The sequence below is a fragment of the Stenella coeruleoalba genome (assembly GCF_951394435.1).
Source record: "Stenella coeruleoalba genome assembly, chromosome: 2".
In the NCBI taxonomy this organism is placed as follows: domain Eukaryota; kingdom Metazoa; phylum Chordata; class Mammalia; order Artiodactyla; family Delphinidae; genus Stenella; species Stenella coeruleoalba.
In genome coordinates this window covers 148,679,467-148,699,340 of record NC_137147.1, presented here as the reverse complement: position 1 = coordinate 148,699,340, position 19,874 = coordinate 148,679,467, and the positions used below count along the sequence as shown (strand labels likewise).

General features: G+C 42.2%; 2 protein-coding genes across 4 annotated transcripts in view; one reads left to right on the top strand and one right to left on the bottom strand.

Moving 5' to 3' along the window:
• AQP9 (aquaporin 9) overlaps positions 1-9,435 on the top strand; it is a gene marked incomplete at its 5' end in the record, with an annotated part of 33,598 nt that extends 24,163 nt beyond the window's left edge. The window contains 4 exons of the mRNA XM_079912118.1: positions 6-143; positions 1,539-1,657; positions 3,663-3,880; positions 8,840-9,435. Of these exons, the coding sequence (XP_079768244.1) occupies positions 6-143; positions 1,539-1,657; positions 3,663-3,880; positions 8,840-9,014 (650 nt within the window). The 3' untranslated portion in view covers positions 9,015-9,435. The remainder of the gene's footprint in view (positions 1-5; positions 144-1,538; positions 1,658-3,662; positions 3,881-8,839) is intronic.
• The window catches only part of ALDH1A2 (aldehyde dehydrogenase 1 family member A2), a 332,881-nt gene that overhangs the window by 209,448 nt on the left and 103,559 nt on the right, over positions 1-19,874 (bottom strand). The window contains exons 1-2 of one of the 3 annotated variants that reach the window (XM_079912112.1): positions 10,783-10,994; positions 7,196-7,330 (exon numbers count right to left, since the gene is read on the bottom strand). The exons of 1 other annotated variant lie outside the window; for it this stretch is intronic. The gene's annotated coding sequence lies outside the window, so the exon portion shown is untranslated. Of the gene's footprint in view, positions 1-7,195; positions 7,331-10,782; positions 10,995-19,874 lie in introns of those variants that run through there. One more of the 3 variants, XM_079912111.1, reaches the window with a different exon arrangement.

Sequence of the window (19,874 nt, the reverse complement as noted above, 5' to 3'; positions counted from 1 at the left end):
TGCAGGTGGCCACATCAACCCAGCTGTGACTTTTGCAATGTGTCTTTTTGGACGGACAAAGTGGTTCAAATTCCCCTTTTATGTGGGGGCCCAGCTCTTGGGAGCCTTTTTAGGGGCTGCAACCCTCTTTGGCATTTATTATGGTGAGTAGGACCCCTGAGTCCAGAGATTAGGGAGAACTGGCTATAAGTTGAAAGTCAGAATTACTTGGTAGGAAGAGGTGAGATGAGGTAAGAACAGAAAACGTTCTCCACTTGACACGCAGTTCTAAGAGTCCTAAGTTCTAAATAATGGGGCCAACATTATCATCAGGGCACGTTCAGGAAGCCTCTTAGTGAAAATGGTCACAACTTAAATGGAGGGCAGAACTTAAAGGAAGTATATTTTTAGACCCAACCAGCACTACACTGTGAACAATGCCAAAGTAAGCAATAGGCCACTGGTTTCTCCATGGCTTTCTCTGATTTGGCTGGGAAGGGGGCCGTTGACTTGTGGCAAGGAGAATGATGAGTAAGTACTTAAAGAAGGAATCTGGAACAAAGTCTCTGAAGGAAGAAGCATAGCAGAGAAATGGGCTGGGTGGGGAACCTCTTCTCCCTTCCATCCAGTAGCCAGGGCTTCCATTCTGCAACAGTCCTGGGGGAACCACAGTACTGTCGATCAAAGACCCAGACTTTAGTTCCATGTGAACTATGTATGTAGCTGTGTGACTTCAGTAAGTCATCTGACCTTATTGGTCTCAGTTTCCTCCTCTGGAAAATAAAGGAATTGAACTAGTAGGTGACTTCTTAGGCCCTTCAAACTAAAAAATCTTGGGGTTCCATAAAATCAAGTGTTAAAGTAGTTCCTACTCTCTAACCCAAGGTAAGTCTTAATACTTTATGACTCTCAAACTGAAGCCCTTAGGAACTAGAATTTATGAGCCAAGCCTGAGAGGTACATTGTGGAAAGGGACCTCTCCCCACAGAGTATCCTAAGAATTAGAGTGTAAGAAGACTAAAGAATTACTCAAGACCAGACCAGAAACCTACAGCACCAGCTGCTGTGGCCAGAGAGGCCCGGGGGTGGTGCTGGCTATGTCGGGGACTGCTGTGTTCCTTGTTCTAAGGGCATCTTCACTGTACCTTGATGCCCTCAAATTCTGGACCGCTATTAGGGGTTACTGAGAACCCTCTGGGAATCATGAGCTCTGCATAGAGCAAGTCCAAGCTTCACTTTCACTTTTAGTCAATCTTGAAAATTCCAAGAATTCCCCTCAAAGAAAAATGGTTCCCAAGACCCACTGGATAAGGATTTGGCTCAAACGTGGAGTGAACCATCAAGGGCAGCCGGGGCTTTCTCTCTCTGACCCGCTATCCTGGGAGTTCTCTGGGTATCTCTAAAGCTACCATACTGTGAAGTGAAAAGAGGCAAATGATATGGATCTTCCTAGCTGAACCTGAGGGTTCGCCTGTACTTGTTCAGCACAAGACCTGGCATAGGCCTACGTCCCCCCCTGCCCAGAGGATGCTAACATGCCAGAGCTCTGTCTTCCATAGATGCATTTCTGTCTTTTGCTGGTGGAAAACTGCTCGTCGTGGGAGAAAACGCAACAGCACACATTTTCGCAACATACCCAGCTCCGTATCTGTCTCTGGTGAATGCATTTGCAGACCAAGTAAGTGTACATTCAACAAAGACCTAACTTTCGTGAAAAGACATAATCTAATAAGGGGGATGCATAGGAACATTACAGGCCTATCAGAAAAGAAAGGCTATGTTTCCAAAGTCAGAGGTCCCTACGCATAACCCAAGCTTTGTTGACAAATTTCTGCCCTTGCCAAAGTGGATACCACTACGGGTTTCCTGCCTCCTCTTTAATACATACACTTCTTCCACATCAGTCAAACTTCAGAGAAAAGTGCATGACTGGACATTTCAACCCCTGTAGGGGCAAATGGGGTTTGTTCCACCTAACTGTCTCTTTTGTGCACGTGATCTAAACATAGAGGCCTCAAGAAAAGACACTGTGATCTCAGTTCAAGGACTGTGAAGTGTAGTAGTTGAGCTTAGAGTATCCCAGGTCTTCTGTGTCTCCCCACGTGCATAGGTTTATCCAGACTCTCTAGGCAGCTAGAAGTGTCTCTGCCTTAATGACATTTAAACAAGCTGCATCCAAGCATCTGTCGTGTAGCCAATAGCACAACTATTCTGGTCTAAAATCACTTGTCTGGTTCTCGTCCTGATTCTTCTGCTTATGAGCTGTGTGCCCTTGGGCAAGTTTCTTAACCTCCTTCTATCTACATTTCCTCATCTGTAAACTGTGAATAAATAGGATTTATCTCACCGATTGGTGTGAAGTTCTAATGAGAAAAAGCATACGAAGTACCTGGCACATAATAAGTGTCTGGTAAATAGAAGCTATGATTTAGCTGTTAAAGTAAAATAATAGTTTGGAAATTTTAGAAACTAGAGAGTGGGGAAAACACCCACCGTACCACACCACTTCAGAATACCTGCTCTCATTGTTTGTATAATCTCTTACAACTTGTTTTTATGTTGTTTTCAAGTATAAAATATAATGCACATATTTTTCTTAATATCATAAGCATTTAAAAATGTTACCAGATAGCTCTTATATTTGTTTTTTTTGTTTTGTTTTTTTTTTTGCGGTACGCGGGCCTCTCACTGTTGTGGCCTCTCCCGCTGCGGAGCACAGGCTCCGGATGCACAGGCTCAGCGGCCATGGCTCACGGGCCCAGCCGCTCTGCGGCATGTGGGATCTTCCCGGACCGGGGCATGAACCCGTGTCCCCTGCATCGGCAGGCGGACTCTCAACCACTGCACCACCAGGGAAGCCCTTGTATTTGTTTTTGATGGCTGTATAATAGACTATAGAATGGGCACTTCATAATATAGTTAGCCCTTTCCCTATTGATGGGGACTCCAGTTTTTCAATACTATAAATGATGTTTAACTATTTATTTACATATTTGCTTTATGATGTTTCCATATTTTAGATTATTTCCATGATGTGGTTCTCAAAATATCCAACTGGGCCAAATTCAGTACATAATCTTACGGATTATTTTTAATGCAGGTTGCTAAATTACTGATAAATTGCCTTTCAAAAGTGTAGTATGTGCTTAGTTTAATTAGGAAAGCCTGAGAGAAGTGGTATCAGTTCCCTAACACTTGGTATTGTTTGCACTTTTTTTCATTGTGAATCAGTTTTTCCCTCTTGTTTCTTAAATCTATTTTTCTTTTATGAATTTTCTTTCCATTTCCTTTGCCCATTCATCTATTGATGTCTCACATTGCTTTTCTCACCACTTTGAATGAGCCCCTTTGTTCATTTTTCCAGCCTGTAGCTTGCTCTCCATTTAGCTGGTAGTAGCTCAGCAGGATAGTGTAGTAAAGATAACAGTCTCTAGAGCTGAACTCTCTGGATCCATACCTGCCTGTCACTGACTGTGTCACCTTGGGCAGGTAACTAATCTGTAAAGGAGAATGATATCAGCACCCATGTCTAGGATTGCTGCAATAAGGGTCTGGCACAGAGTGCTCAACCAGCATACGTTACTTATTACTAGGTTTGTTTTTAATGAGAGTGGGTGAATTTTGAGGTGGGCAAGGGGGAAGAATATAAGCTAAATCCCTTGTATATTTTCTCCCTCCCCCAGGTAGTGGCCACCATGTTTCTCCTCATTGTCATCTTTGCCATTTTTGACTCAAGAAACTTGGCAGTCCCCAAAGGCCTACAGCCCATTGTCATTGGCTTCCTGATTGTTGTCATTTCTTCCTCTCTGGGAATGAACAGTGGCTGTGCCATGAACCCAGCTCGAGACCTGAGTCCCAGACTTTTCACTGCCTTGGCAGGTTGGGGGTTTGAGGTCTTCACGTAAGTAACAACGGTCAGGGAGGAGGGAGGAAGATTCACACTGTGCCTCAATGGGGAGGGCTGTGCTTTGACCTGGAGATCCAAGAGAGTGCAGATGGGAGGGTGAGGTTAAGCGCATCCTCATCATAAGTGTGGAACGTATCACTGGTGATTTATGATACGGGGTGTGTGTGTGTGTGTGTGTGTGTGTGTGTGTGTAGGAAAGAGAGAGAGAGAGAGAGAGAGAAGGGGGAGGGAGACAAAGAGATAGACACAGAGACATAATAAGAGACAGAGAGGGACAGAGAGACAGAGAAAGATAGAGAGGCTCTAGATAGTTTCAAAGAGATAGGTTTGTCATATATAATAATGATTTCTCAACTGGTATATGGCTTTATGTGACTATTTTGGATGTAGAACTTGTCTACGTATTCACTTTGTGACAAAGGGGTAGAATTTCTATCTTCTGATACTACTATAGGGCTCTTTCTAGGAGACCATGCTAGCTTCGCTTCATTCATTCATTCAACAGATCTACCTTAATCACCACTTATGCTGTGGTCACTGTGCTAGGCAAGGAAATTTCAAAATCAGATAAGACACTGGCCTTGAGCAATGTAACAAGTGCTCTGGTAACCCCTGAAACAAAGTGCTAAGGGAACACAGATGAGGGAGTGGCTACCTCTACCCGGGGAAGCTGGGGGACGCACCACAGAAGAAGTGAGCGCTGAGCTTATTCTTTTTTTCTTTTTCTTTGGCCATGCCATGTGGCTTGCGGGGTCTTAGTTCCCCAATCAGAGATCAAACCCTTGCTCTCGGCAGTGAGAGCGCGGAGTCCTAATCACTGGTCCTTGAATTCTTGAAGCATAAGAAATTCCTAGCGGAACAGGCATCAAAGAGAGCCTGTGCACAGGAAGTGGCAAGACCCCGTGCCTTACACCTCAGAATGTGCTGATGAAACATGCCAACTGCTGGTACCAAGCTCCCAGGACAAACTTTTCCCGTTAATTCCTTCCCACCGTCCCCCCCTAAAGTCATGGTGGCCAGTCCCCAACCACTCATCACATCTCTCTCTGGGAAAGGCACCCACCTTTGTTCCCCAGGAAACAGGGCTCTAACATGGAGAAAGAGAAGCAGGGAAAACATGTGTGAGCAAATTTTACTTTAATGTCTGCTGTGGGAACAAAACACTTGAGTGTCCCTAATGCTGACCTATATATAGCTGTACACAAGTGATGAATTCATTTAAGAGTTTGGGTTGCCTTCACCATCATGAAACACAAGCTACTGAAATCACTGACACCATTCTGATAACCACCACAGACAGCATTAGAGCTGCTATAGCGTAAGCATCATGAGGACAGAGACCTTGACCATGTTTTCACTGCTGTGTCTGCTGTGACTAGGATGTGGTCTGGCACATAGAAAGCCTCAATAAAAGCTATTGAATAAAAGTATGGATAAATGCTATGTGACACACATGTCCTAGGAGATGAGGGATAAAAAAGAATCAAGAAACATTCCCTATCTTTAAGAAGCGAACAATGCAGTGAATTTATAGAGCAGTGGTTCTCAGCCAGAGGTGATATTGCCCTCAGGGACATTTGGCAATGCCTGGAGACACTTTGGGTTGTCACAGCTGGGGAGGGTGGGGGCAGATGTTGTCACCAGCATCTAGTGGGTAGAGGCCAGTAGAGGGATACTGCTAAGCATCTTACAGTATCCAGGACAGATCGCCACAACTAAGAATTATTCAGCCAAATACGCTAAGAGTGCCACAGTTGAGGAGCTCTCTTCCAGAATGATCATACCAGAACGTGAAAAGGTTGAACAAAATGCCAACTAGGAAGATCATTTGTATTCTTCCCATGTACTGTCAAAAGCATACGTTAAAGATCTCCTTATTTCCAAAGCCCAGAATTGGCCCATGAGTTTCCTTTAATCCCAATTTCCTGAGGTTCACTCCAGGAGACCACTGCCCCTACCATCAAGACACCTCTGTGAGCTTCACACAGACCCCGAGAACAAAGGTGCTCCACAGTGATGTGACCTCTGTTTGAGCCCTGCTTGGTGATTCACCCAAAGTTCTAAGAGTGATGGTGGTTCTAAAGAGGTAGAGATCTTGCCTCTTTTCTTTGCTTTGTTGAGTATATGGCAGGAGACCATGTCTGTGGAAGAATGCTGAAATCACCTAATGCCAAACTCTGAGCACCATGTCCCTTGTTAGCATCAGGGTCTTTTCCCCTCATTCATGCATTCATTCATCCATGCAGCTACCTGATTTCTTATTCAAGGCCCTGTGCTAAAGATGCCCCTCACCGTTGTTGCCCTTCACTGCTTTATTTACATTCTATTTCAGAGTAGTGAGCATAGGCTCTTACACAGGTTGGAGCTGTCAAGTGCCATTAAAGAGATTTGACTAATTAACTCCAAGAGTTGAGAGAAGGTTTGTAGCTCCAAATTTGAGAATTATGGGGGTGGAAGTAGGGGCATTTTGTAGTATTTGGACATGCTTAAACAGCAGACAGAGAGGATATTTCAGGCAGAGAGGATTCTGTATCCCAAGACAGAATGTTAAAATAACACATGATCTAGTTTAGTTGGAAGGGTGCATGAAGAAGCTTGGAAGGGCAATTGTTTCAGACCATTAGAGGACCTAGATTCCCAGAATGAGACTTTGGGGTTTTTGCTGCTCCCTCTTCTGTAGGTTATAGGAAGCAACAAAAGATTTAGGGCAGAAGTTTGACACGTTTAGAACTTCAATTTAGCAAAATTGATCCGACATTATTATATAGAACAGATTAAAGATGAGTAGAGGGGGCAGAAACCAGCTAGGAAATAGCTAGACTAACTGATAATCCTCAACCAAAAAGTTCCCAAGGAAACTGCTGAGGGATAACAGGACTCCAAAGTGTCCCTAAAGTGCCCCATCCTTTCAGGGTTCTACATCCAAGCTAAGCATCTCAGGGGACTTTCTAGTTTGGATCCACACCCAAGGTCTCAGATAAAACCGACACTGCCTTGGATCCTCACTTGCCCCTGTATGGCACGGAGTGAGGATGACAGCGGGAGTGGGGCTCCAGCAGGTCTGACAAGGGCAAGACAGACCCTGGCTGACTCTTGCTTTTCCCTTAAGTATTAGGATGTAAGCGAGTGGTCTTCACTAATTCACTTTAAAGTGTTGATAACTTAGTGGATGAAGGATCTCAGGGGTATTGTTAATTTTTAAAATAGTTTAACCAAAGGAATGAATCCCTCATGATGGTACCGTAAGCAATTAACACAGACATATTTCTGGCATCCCCCAAATCACAGTGTGCAAATAACCTTGTTTACCTGTGAGGCCAGGCAGGGAACCGTATCAGAGCTCCTCCATTTAAGCCTTGTGACCCTGGTGCAACAGATCCAGCTCAAGAGGGTCCAGCCAGTGAAAGGAGGACATGTGTGCTGGCAGATATCTTGGACCCTAATCTGTTAAATGACAGTAAGAGATGTGCCACAAACCAGTGATGGAAGAAAGGAAGTGATGGACCAAATAAGGTGGCTTAAACTTGCTTCATGTGCTTACCTGAAGAGAAGGCTCCTAGTTCTTTAAAGCTCAGGTGCCTCTCAAAGAAAATTCCACCTGGATTTGGAGGCATGGGAAAGGGCGCTGTGAGAACAGCTGAATGCAGTGACCTCGTTCCAGTGCAGTAAGAGTGACATCTGCTGGCCACTGTGCTTAATGACGGTGCTCTTCCCCGGAGCCTGCGTTTATGCTCTAAGACTTATTATCTTATTGTGAGCCTGCATTGATGATCTAAGATTCAGGATCTAAGAGAGTGCTTGGATGATGCAGGTGGAAGGGACCACTGTTCAGATGGAAGAATGAAGCTCAGAGATGAGGAGACTTTGCCCAAAGACCATCTGGACCCTCCTGAGATTAGAACTAAATCTCATGAATTCTAGGACAGGCCCCCCTGTTTTGTGCTTATTTCCTTTATTACCCTTTCTAATAAAAAACTGATACAAAAAAAAGGTCCCATGGAAATATGTATAGTTGTTAGGAATAAAACTAAAAATAGCAGCCATGAATCCTTCCCCCAAATAGAACACTGTGAAATTCCCATGCGTAGTTGTGTTCCTCTTGTTTCCTCTGCCTCCTCTGCATTACTCTGAATTTTTTGTTCATAATTATCCTGCTTTTAAAAAGTTTTATCTCAAACGTACATATCCTTAAACAACAAATTGTATAGTTTTACTTGCTTCTGACCACTCATGGTCCTTTCTACGGAATTATTTAAGTGGATTTTCTATCTCCAAAAGAGATGGTGACAATTCGCAAAGGCACCTGCTTTCTCTCAGAACTATACCTCCAATACAATGTGCTGACATTGAGGATTTCTGGAGGGGAGAGGGAAACATGGCAGAAAGTCCTTATCAGAGAGTAAGTTTAAGTAAGCTGTGACCTCAAAATATAAGTACTGAATTCAATATATTTAGTAGGTAATTCATATCTCTACCTTTGATTTTTTTTAATTCACTTATTGGCAAATGTTTCCTGATTGTTTATTTTGTAAGTGCCCTCATATACCAATCATGTCCAGGAATCTCTCCACATCTCCCAACCATTCGCAATCCCCAGGACTCATTATTTCAGGATGAGGGGAAGGCAACTCCCGAATAATCAACCTGAACTTTACCTAAATGCCCTCAATTGTAGCCATGGGTTCGGGGACTATATTTTCTGAAAGGAAAATAAATGGGACATTTCTCTCACAAGTACTAATAGGACAATGGAATAGATCATCTGAAATCAGGTATACTGCAAAATCTAGGATGATGGTTGCCAAGCTACAGTGAGTGCCCTTATACTTAGCTCTTGTTCATTTAAAAGGGAGTCATGAGCATGAGAAATGACTAGCTGGTTAGTGAATAACTAGCAGTAATACCAGGAAGAAGGCCAAGTGCTGTATCACTAATTTCTTTGTTTGATTTCAGAGCTGGAAATAACTTCTGGTGGATTCCTGTAGTGGGCCCTTTTGTTGGTGCTATGGCTGGAGGCCTCATCTATGTTCTTGTCATTGAAATCCACCACCCGGATCCTAACCCAGACTGCGAGGAAGAACAGCCAGAGGACAAACCAGAGAAACATGAACTTAATGTGCTAATGTAACAGCATGCTCAGCTCCGGGTTTACAATTGGCTACCTACTGGGCTTTACACTTCACAAAGTACTTTCACACATATCATCTAATTTAATCCTTATAGTCACTGTCTGGGGGAAATATCATGCTGCTCATCTTTCAAATAAGAAAACAAAATCTCAGGGAAGTTGAGTTGCCTAAGATCACATGGAAAGTTGAACATCACTGAATGCATCCTATACCTTTCAGAAGATTAGTAATTGGATGAAAACCTTGGCCAGCCCCTCCTGGCCGGCCAGAAGTGGGACTGGCAGCTGCCAGAACATGTACACCTTCTGGGCATCATTCTTTTGGATCCTAAGTTACGAAGACCGCCACTGTCTGGTTTTATTCCCACTGTTATTGAAGCACTAACAAAGGAAAGAGGTAGCCATTAGATCATACTTTTCATCTGCTGAAGGACATTATCAGAGGCCTCCCTTCCTAGGCCACGCTTAGTCTTGCTAAGTCTTGATCTTCCTTCCCTGCCAATTCTAACACTGTACATTCCAGGAATTTCCTCTTGGTCAGGCTCCTCTCTGTCACTTTGGTCAAAAAAGTCTGTGAGTTACAAGCACCAGAGAAACTGCTCTACATCGAGTGATGCACCTTCAGTCAAACTGTTATAAAGCTCAGAATTCCCAGAGTTATCCAGTTTCTCAACTGCTTTGTGATGATAACAAAACAGAAAGCACATGTGAATGTCTCCAGGGGCCTATAATAGACTGTAATAGATTGATATATGGATTTTTTTATTTCTCTGAAACTACTTGGCATTTCCTATTTGAAATAAATTTGGGGTGAGGTTTTATTTTGGAGTTTTAATAAGTATTAAGATTGCTAAGTACACTTAGTTCAGAGGTTGTCTGTCCTGTCTACAAATTGAGATCTCTGGGGAGCTTTTTAAAAAATGCTAATGCTCAGTTGGTCATTGGTAAACATCTCAGGTGATTCTAATGTGCAGCCAGTGTTGAGAACACTGACCTGGTTAACGTACATGGGTATCCTTAAGAACCATGTCTAGTGGTGACCGGGTAATTCCTGGTAGGATTCTCAGTTTGGGGATCCTCAGGGATTAGAGAGCAGTGGTTCTCAGTAGGGGACAGTTTGCTCCTTCACAGTCCTACCTACTACCTCTGCAAGGGGACGTTTGGCTATGTCTGGGGACATTTTTGGTTGTCACAACTGGGGTAGGAGCATTTCTAGCACCTAGTGGGTAGAAGTCAGAGATGCTGCTAACCATCCTACCATGCACAGGACAGCCCTCCCCTGCAGTAAAGAAGTATCCATCCCCAAATGTCTATAGTGCGGAGGTTAAGAGACCCTGGATTCAAGAGGAGAGGAGTAAGAGAAGACACTGAAATCCTGTGCCCTGATCCAAGTTCTTTCAAAAGCAGAGATGCCAGATGAGCCAGGGGCAGACCCGGGGGATGGATTATACTTCTTAGAGAAAGAAGTAATCCCAAATTCGAGTTTTCAGGTTGGATTGTGGAATCTGTGATCCACGCAGGTGCTCTTAAACACTACCTGGTGATTAATGACTAGAATTATGAAGAGGAAATGTACACTTATGGAAATCAACCCCAGGAAGGTTTTTCTAAATGGAAAAAAAAAGTCCTCTGGTTCAAGGTGCTTACACTCAAATCCTCCCCCTTCCCCAGTTTACAAGTGGGTTTGCCTGGGTCAGGTTCTTATCCAAGAGAATTTCTATAGGGTTGAATGACATGTGTCAGAAGTCAGTTAGAGCCAAATACATACCTTTAAAAAATAGATCCTTTAGGAGGTAGAATTGCAACATCTTCCCTCCTCTCTTCCTTGTCAATCACAAAACGTAATAGAAGCATTTATTTTAATGTCAAAGATGGAATTTCTCTGATTCCCCAACCAGTTGAGATCTCAGAGCATGCCAAAGGTTGTAGGACTTTTCTAACCTTTAAGAGCCAAAGTTAACACTCAGCTGTTGAACAGAATATGTGGGGTAAAAATGTTACATTTATAAATCCAATCTTTAAGATATAAACTATTATTTCCTTTAAATTGCTTATACACACACACACACACACACACACACACACACACACACACTTGCCTTATTTAAAGGTATGTCAGTGTTCAAAAATGTCATCATGGAAAAAGAATTACAACTTCCAGTTACAGAGAATGGTTTACAAGTTTTGTTTAGCCACAGAACCTATTGTTCAAATAAAATGTTATATGGTATCCACAAGTAAACCAGAGCTGCTATAAATAGAAAGAGGACAGGGAAGAGGATGTGAGTTTCATCCTGCCTGTGATATCATCTCACACACCCCCCCCAATGCAGCCACTGAAGGGTCTCTGAAGAGAAGCTCTGTGTGTGTGGTGGGGGACACCAATTGAAAACCATTGATAAAGAATCTGGGACAAGTTGTTGCTAAAAATTTTTATAAAAGTTTCAAGTGTAGAACCTACAAAAAGCGATGTTAGTTCAATCTCAGGTAATTTGTCAAAGACTTCTTGGTAAGTGTATTTAGATAAGTTAAACAGAATTACTCAACCTACCAAATATCACCCACAAAGAAATTTTTTATATCAAGTTGTTTATCAATTCTCAAACTGAGAATTTAAGTTCTCTGAGACAACATGTTTACTTATCACAGTATATGGAGAGAAACAGTGGTAGACCTGGTCAGGTTTACTGACTCTCTAAGTCTCTATAAAAATAAATAGGTACATAGCTGATGACAGATAAATATAGATAGATAAATGATATTTAGATAGACAGATAGACATAGATAGATAGACAGACAGGTAGACAGACTGATCCACCAAGCCCCAACTTCTTTTTTGTTGCTGGAAATGGAGTAGCTCTATCAAGAAACGTAGTCTCAAGATTAATAAAGGAAGGCCCTCATAAAACTGAACATGAATAAGTGAACTGAGTTAGCTGAGAGAATCCACAGAACTGTGTGAGGATGGACATGTTGTCCAAGCATAGTTTGACTCTATCTCCTCTCCAGGGTTACATTATGTCTTTTGTAGACTTTAGGCATGTTTGCCCTCATGGGCCCCTTTCCTCATAGAAAATTTTATTGCTTAAATTATGTTTTATGACTGCACTGGTGGCAAGTTAGACTATATTATTATGTTTTATATCGTGTTAGAAGACACTAAAACATTTTCCTGGTCTGCTAAAAACATCTTGGGCTCTAGCGCGCCCCCTGGTGTCCCAGAGCTCAGTCATACTGCAGCCTCTTCCTCCTTGTGGTCCTCAACACCCTGCCTGTGGGGTCTCAGGAAACACGGCCAAGGGAAGAGGAAGGATGGAAACAGAGGAGAGCCTTGGAAGTCCTAGAAGTTGTGAGGATACTCTGGAGGCCAGGTCTGAGGCCTGAGACCATGGGGACCATCCACATCTTGGCCCTTCTCTCTCCTTCTCAAGCACTGAGCAGGAAAGGGCCTTCTTGACCTTCTGAGAAGGAACCAGGGAGGTCCTGGGGCACCATAAGCTCCAGAGACCCTGTAATATGTGGGTCTCCCTGGTCTTGCCTTTATTGTACTCCTTGTCTATCCTCAGCTGCAGCCATACAAGACTCTGTCCTGATCCTTGAACCCACCACACAAGCTCCTGCCACAGGACCTTTGCACTTGATGTTTCTCCTGCCTGAAATTCCCTATACCACCTGTTCAGGTCTTCTCAAATGTCACCACATTTTTCAGGTCTTTCTGACAACCGTTTCGCTCCCTATCCTCTTCCCTTCTTAATCTTTTTCCACAGCACTTACTACCATCTCTAAAACACACATATTCCTGGACTTCCCTGGTGGAGCAGTTGTTAAGAATCCACCTGCCAATGCAGGGGACATGGGTTCGATCCCTGGTCTGGGAAGATCTCACATGCTGCGGAGCAACTAAGCCGGTGAGCCACAACTACTGAGCCTGCGCTCTAGAGCCCACGAGCCACAACTACTGAGCCCACATGCCACAACTGCTGAAGCCTGCGCACCTACAGCCCACGCTCCGGAACAAGAGAAGCCACTGCAATGAGAAGCCCGCACACCACAACGAAGAGTAGCCCCCACTCGCCACAACTAAAGAAAGCCTGCACACAGCAACAAAGACCCAACGCAGCCAAAAAATAAATAAAAATTAATTTTTAAAAAATATATTTTAAAAACATAAATAAATAAATAAGTAAAACACACATATTCCTTATTAAGCATGTTGGGTTTTGTCTGCTCCTCCCACTGGAATAGAAGCCCCATGCTTGCAGGACTTTTTGCTCTTTTATTCACCACTGCTGCTCCAGTGCCTGGAACATGGTAGCTGCTCAATAGGTGTTTGGAGAATGAATGAAAGAATGGATTGTAGAGTGAGACTCTTTGGGTTCAAATCCTGGTTTCTCAGGATTTTACTACTAGGACAGTAGCCGAGTTACTTAGCCTCAGTTTAGTCATCTATTAAGTGGGGCTAAAAATAGTGAGATAATCAATGCCAAGTTCTTAAAACAGTTCCAGGCTCAAGGTATGTATTCAATGAATATGAACTGTTGCTGCTGTAGCAGCAGCTATTGTTACTATTATTAATGGCATTCTAATGTGCTGTAGTTTGATGACATAGAGTGAGGAAATCAGAATTTGGTCACAAGCTCTTCTCTTACTCTCTGTAGTTTAATAATTCTCAGTTACATGTATCTTTCAGAAACTATCTTTCAAATACTTAACGATCCAGTTTTATTTTCCACTCTTTAACAGAAGTCAGTGGGATTGCCTTCATTTTTTTTTATTATGGAAGATTTTTTAAATATACCATAGTAGGAAAGAGTATCATGCTAGTACAATAGTATAACAGACTCCTCACCAGCTTCAACAGTTGCCAACACATAGTCAACATGCTTTCATCAATATCCCCTCTCTGTTTCTCACTACTCTCCCTAGGATTATTTTTTGAAGCAAATCCCAGACATGATATAATTGTATTCATGGATATTTAATATGTTTATCTAAAAGATAACGATTCTTTTTAAAAACAGAAACAAAAACAAAATACCATTATCACACATAAAAATAATTATCAATAATTTCTTAATATCATCAAATATCTAGTCACAGTTCACATTTCTAGTGAGACTGTCCTTCAACCCCAGTTAATAATGTGGAATCTGTGAAAACTGAAAACAGGATTTACTCTGATGTCTAATTGTTCAGGAGAACATGGGGCACAAGTTTACCTCAGTTTGTAGCACAAGTTTACCTCAGTTCTGTACCCTTGTATCAGAGTCTTCTGTAAGATTTTTGCAAAATATTTTCATTTTTATACCAAAAGGAAAATGTGTTTGTCTACTATTACTAAAAGTAGCCATCTGCCAGGAGTGAAATTATTTTTAGAAAGAGAGGAAGTCTTGAATTTACCTGAGTTGCAGAAAAGGTCTTTAGTGACTTTTGTTACATCAAAAAATGCACACTCCATAAAATGCTTATACTTTAAAAGGTAAAACACACTGCGGAAAGAAATCCAAATATTTAACATCCATGCAGCCCTATGCAAGAGAGTCACAGTGACTGATTAAGGGAAGTGAAAACCTAAAAATTCCTAAGCTTCTCTACCTGGAGTAGTGGTGTTTATTTGATACTTCCTGTTTATTGTTTGTTTTTGTTTATACTTTTTGCCCAATGACTTCAGACCTTTAGAAATAAAAGCTAATAAAAAGCGGCACAATACTTCCCAACTTTTGCATGAAGGAAATTACCTCTACCAAAGGAGGTTCTGATGGCCCTCAGCTGGCAGATCTCATCTGCTGATATACAGAGAATTAGATTCTAATTTAATAGATGACATATTTATAGCCAAAAAGACATCTGTGGATCGAGGAGCAAAGAGGACCATGCACCGCAGAAGAGATCCAGGAGCCTGCTCTTAGCCTGGGGCCAAGGGCAGGGAATAGATGCTTTGTTGCTGAATCACAGACCTCTGGAACAAGACCATGGAAGGAGTCTGTGCAGTCACAGGCTGGTGGCTGAGTGGCTAGTTCTCAAGAGGTCAGGCTTTACAGACAACCAGACTGAATTCTGATCCACCGCTGAATAGCTGTGTGACCCTCTAAACCTCAGCCTCTTTATCCATAAAATGGGAATGATACTAGCACTTGCTTTCTATGTGTTATTGGAAGTATTTAGAAAATGCCTGTGAAACATTTAACACAGAGCCTGGAATTTACTTTCCTCTTCGTAAGAGTCAGCTGATTCTATTACTATTTCACATTTACAAATTCAGCTGTATATTTGCTTTCCTAACATAAAAAAACGCTGAAGAAAAATCTCCAGGAGAGTAAATTTGCTGACACTTACATAATCCAAGTCATATGACTGACTTAGATTTGACACTTTTCTTCGTATACTCAGGTGCAAAGAACTTGCACAGGGCCATGCTTAGTTCATGAATTACAGAGTCTAGCTTCAATAAAGAAGCTAACCAAACTACTTAATTGCCTAATAGAGCTACCAAATTTATCCAAAAATCTATCAAAAATAAAAAAGATTTACATATTTAATGAAATTCCCATCAAAGTTTCAGCATGCTTTTTTTGTAGAAATTTACAAGCTGCTTCTAAAATGTATGTGCAGGGGGGCACCTTCAAGATGACAGAGGAGTAAGACATAGAGATCACCTTCCTCCCTACAAATATATCAGAAATACATCTTTATGTGGAACAAATCCTACTGAACGCTGGCAGAAGACCTCAGACTTCCCAAAAGGCAAGAAACTCCCCATGTACCTGGGTAGGGCAAAAGGAAAAAGAAAAAACACAGACAAAAGAATAGGGACGGGACCTGCATCTCTGGGAGGGAGCTGTGAAGGAGGAAAAGTTTCCACACACTAGGAAGCCCCTTCACTGGCAGAGATGGGGGAGAGCGGCAGGGAAGCTTCGGCGCAGTGGAGGAGAGCGCAGCAACAGGGGTGCAGAGGGCAAAGCGGAGAGATTCCCGCACAGAGGATCAGTGCCAACCAGCACTCACCAGCATGAGAGGCTTGACTGCTCACCGCCAGGGCGGGTGGAGGCTGGGAGCTGAGGCTCGGGCTTCGGAGGTCAGATCCCAGGGAGAGGACTGTGGTTGGCTGCGCGAACACAGCCTGAAGGGAGCTAGTGCACCACAGCTAGCCAGGAGGGAGTCCGGGAAAAAGTTTGGAGCTGCCTAAGAGGCAAGAGACGATTGTTTCGGGGTGCACGAGGAGAGGGGATTCAGAGCACCGCCTAAACGAGCTCCAGAGACGGATGCGAGCCACGGCTGTCAGCACGGACCCCAGAGACAGGCATGAGACGCTAAGGCTGCTGCTGCAGCCAGCAAGAAGCCTGTGTGCAAGCACAGGTCACTATCCACACCTCCCCTCCAGGGAGCCCGTGCAGCCTACCACTGTCAGGGTCCCATGATCCAGGGACAACTTTCCCGGGAGAACACAAGGCACACCTCAGGCTGTTGCAACGTCATGCCAGCCTCTGTCGCCACAGGCTCACCCTGCATTCTGTACCCCTCCCTCCCCCCGGCCTGAGTGAGCCAGAGCCCCCTAATCACCTGCTCCTTTAACCCCAGCCTGTCTGAGCAAAGAACAGATGTGCTCAGGTGACCTACATGCACAGATTTGGTCAAATCCAAAGCTGAGCCCTGGAAGCTGTGCGAATAAAGAAGAGAAAGGGAAATCTCTCCCAGCAGCCTCAGGAGCAGCGGATTAAATCTCCACAATCAACCTGATGAACCCTGCATCTATGGAATACCTGAATAGACAACGAATCATCCAAAGTTGAGGCAGTGGACACTGGGAGCCACTGTGGACTTGGGGTTGGCTTTCTGCTTTGTTTCTGGTTTTTTGTTTATCTTAGTTTAGTATTGAGAGCTTATTATCACTGGTAGATTTGTTTATTGATTTGGTTGCTCACTGCCTTTTTTAATTTATATATATATATATTTTTTCTTTTTCTCTTTTTATGAGTATGTATGTGTATGCTTCTTTGTGTGATTTTGTCTGTATAGTTCTGTTTTTGCCATTCGTCCTAGGGTTCTGACTGTATTTTTTTTTTTTTTTTTAGTATAGCTTTTACTGCTTGTTATTTTGGTGGATTTGTTTTTTGGTTTGGTTGCTCTCTTCTTTCTTTTTTTTATTACTTTTTTATTTTTAATATTTTTTTCTATTTCAAAAACTTTCTTTTCCTTCCTTTCTGCCTTCCTTCCTTCCTTCCTTCTTTCTTTCTTTCTTTTTTTTTTTTTTCCTCCCTTTTCTTCTGAACCTTCTGGCTGACAGTGTCTTGGTGCTATGGCCAGGTGTCAGGCCTGAGCCTCTGAGGTGGGAGAGCTGAGTTCAGGACATTGGTCCACCAGCAACCTCTTGGCCCCATGTAACATCAAACAGCGAAAGCTTTCCCAGAGATCTCCATCTCAACGCTAAGACCCAGCTCCACTCAACGACCAGCAAGCTACAGTGCTGGACACCCTATGACAAACAACTAGCAAGACAGGAAGACAAACCCACCCATTAGCATAGAGGCTGCATAAAATCATAATGAGTTCACAGACACCCCAAAACACACCACCAGATGTGGTCCTGCCCACCAGAAAGACAAGATCCAGCCACATTCACCAGAACACAGGCAGCAGCCCCGTCCAACAGGAAGCCTACACAACCCACTGAACCAACTTTATCCACTGGGAGCAGACACCAAAAACAATGGGAACTACGAACCTGCAGGCTGCGAAATGGAGACCCCAAACACAGTAAGTTAAGCAAAATGAGAAGACAGAGAAATACACAGCAGATGAAGGAGCAATGTAAAAACCCACCAGACCAAACAAATGAACAGGAAATAGGCAGAAAAGAATTCAGAGTAATGATAGTAAAGATGTTCCAATCTTGGAAATAGAATGGCGAAAATACAAGGAATGTTTAACAAGGACCTGGAAAAACTAAAGAGCAAACAAACAATGATGAACAACACAATAAATGAAATTTTAAATTCTCTAAAAGGAACCAATAGCAGAATAACTGAGGCAGAAGAACGGATAAGTGACCTGGAAGATAAAATAGTGGAAATAACTACCACAGAGCACAATACAGAAAAAAGAAAGGAAAGAATTGAGGACAAGCTCAGAGACCTCTGGGACAACATTAAATGCACCAACATTCAAATTATAGGGGCCCCAGAAGAAGAAGAGAAATAAAAAAGAGACCGAGAAAATATCTGAAGACATTATGCTTGAAAACTTCCCTAATATGGGTAAGGACATAGTCAACCAAGTGCAGGAAGCACAGAGAGTCCCACACAGGATAAATCCAAGGAGAAACACACCAAGACACATATTAATCAAAGTATTAAAAATTAAATACAAAGAAAAAATGTTAAAAGCAGCAAGGGAAAAGCAACAATTAACATACAAGGGAATCCCCAAAAGGTTAAGAGCTGATCTTTCAGCAGAAACTCTGCAAGCCAGAAGGGAGTGGCAGGACATATTTAAAGTGATGAAAGGGAGAAATCTCCAACCAAGATTACTCTACCCAGCAAGGATCTCATTCAGATTCGATGGAGAAATTAAAACCTTTACAGACAAGCAAAAGCTAAGAGAATTCAGCACCACCAAACCAGCTTTACAACAAATGCTAAAGGAACTTCTCTAGGCAGGAAACACAAGAGAAGGAAAAGGCTTAAAATAAGAAACCCAAAACAATTAAGAAAATGGTAATAGGAACATAAATACTGATAACTATCTTAAATGTAAATGGATTAAATGCTCCAACCAGAAGACATAAACTGGCTGAATGGATACAAAAACAAGACCCGATCATATGCTGTCTACAAAAGAACCACTTCAGACCTAGGGACACATACAGACTGAAAGTGAGGGGATGGAAAAAGATATTTTGTGTGAATTGAAATCAAAAGATATCTGGATTAGCAATTCTCATATCAGACAAGATAGACTTTAAAATAAAGATTATTACAAGAGACAAAGAAGGACACTACATAATGATAAAGGGATCAATCCAAGAAAAAGATATAACAATTATAAATATTTATGCACCCAACATAGGAGCACCTCAAAACATAAGGCAAATGTTAACAGGCATAAAAGGGGAAATCGACAGCAATACAATCATAGTAGGGAACTTTAACACCCCACTTTCACCAATGGACAGATCTTCCATAATGAAAATAAATAAGGAAACACAAGCTTTAAATGATACATTAAACAAGATGCACTTAATTGATATTTATAGGACATTCCATCCAAAAAACAGCAGATTACACTTTATTCTCAAGTGCTCATAGAACATTCTCCAGGATAGATTATATCTTGGGTCACAAATCAAGCCTTGGTAAATTTAAGAAAATTGAAATCGTATCAAGTATCTTTTCCAACAACAATACTATGAGACTAGATATCAATTACAGGGAAAAAACATTAAAGAATACAAACACAAAGAGGCTAAACAACACACTACTAACAACAAAGAGATCACTGAAGAAATCAAAGAGGAAATAAAAAATTACCTAAAAACAAATGACAATGAAAACACAATGACCCAAAACCTATGGGATGCAGCAAAAGCAGTTCTAAGAGGGAAGTTTATAGCAAGACAAACCTTCCTCAAGAAACATCTTGAGGAAGAAACCTTCCTCAAGAAACCTTCCTCAAACCTTCCTCAAGAAACCTCTAACCTTACATCTAAGGCAATTAGAGAAAGAAGTACAAAAAAATCCCAAAGTTAGCAGAAGGAAAGAAATCATAAAGATCAGATCAGAAATAAATGAAAAAGAAATGAAGGAAACACTAGCAAATCAAAAAAACTAAAAGCTGGTTCTTTGAGAAGATAAACAAAATTGA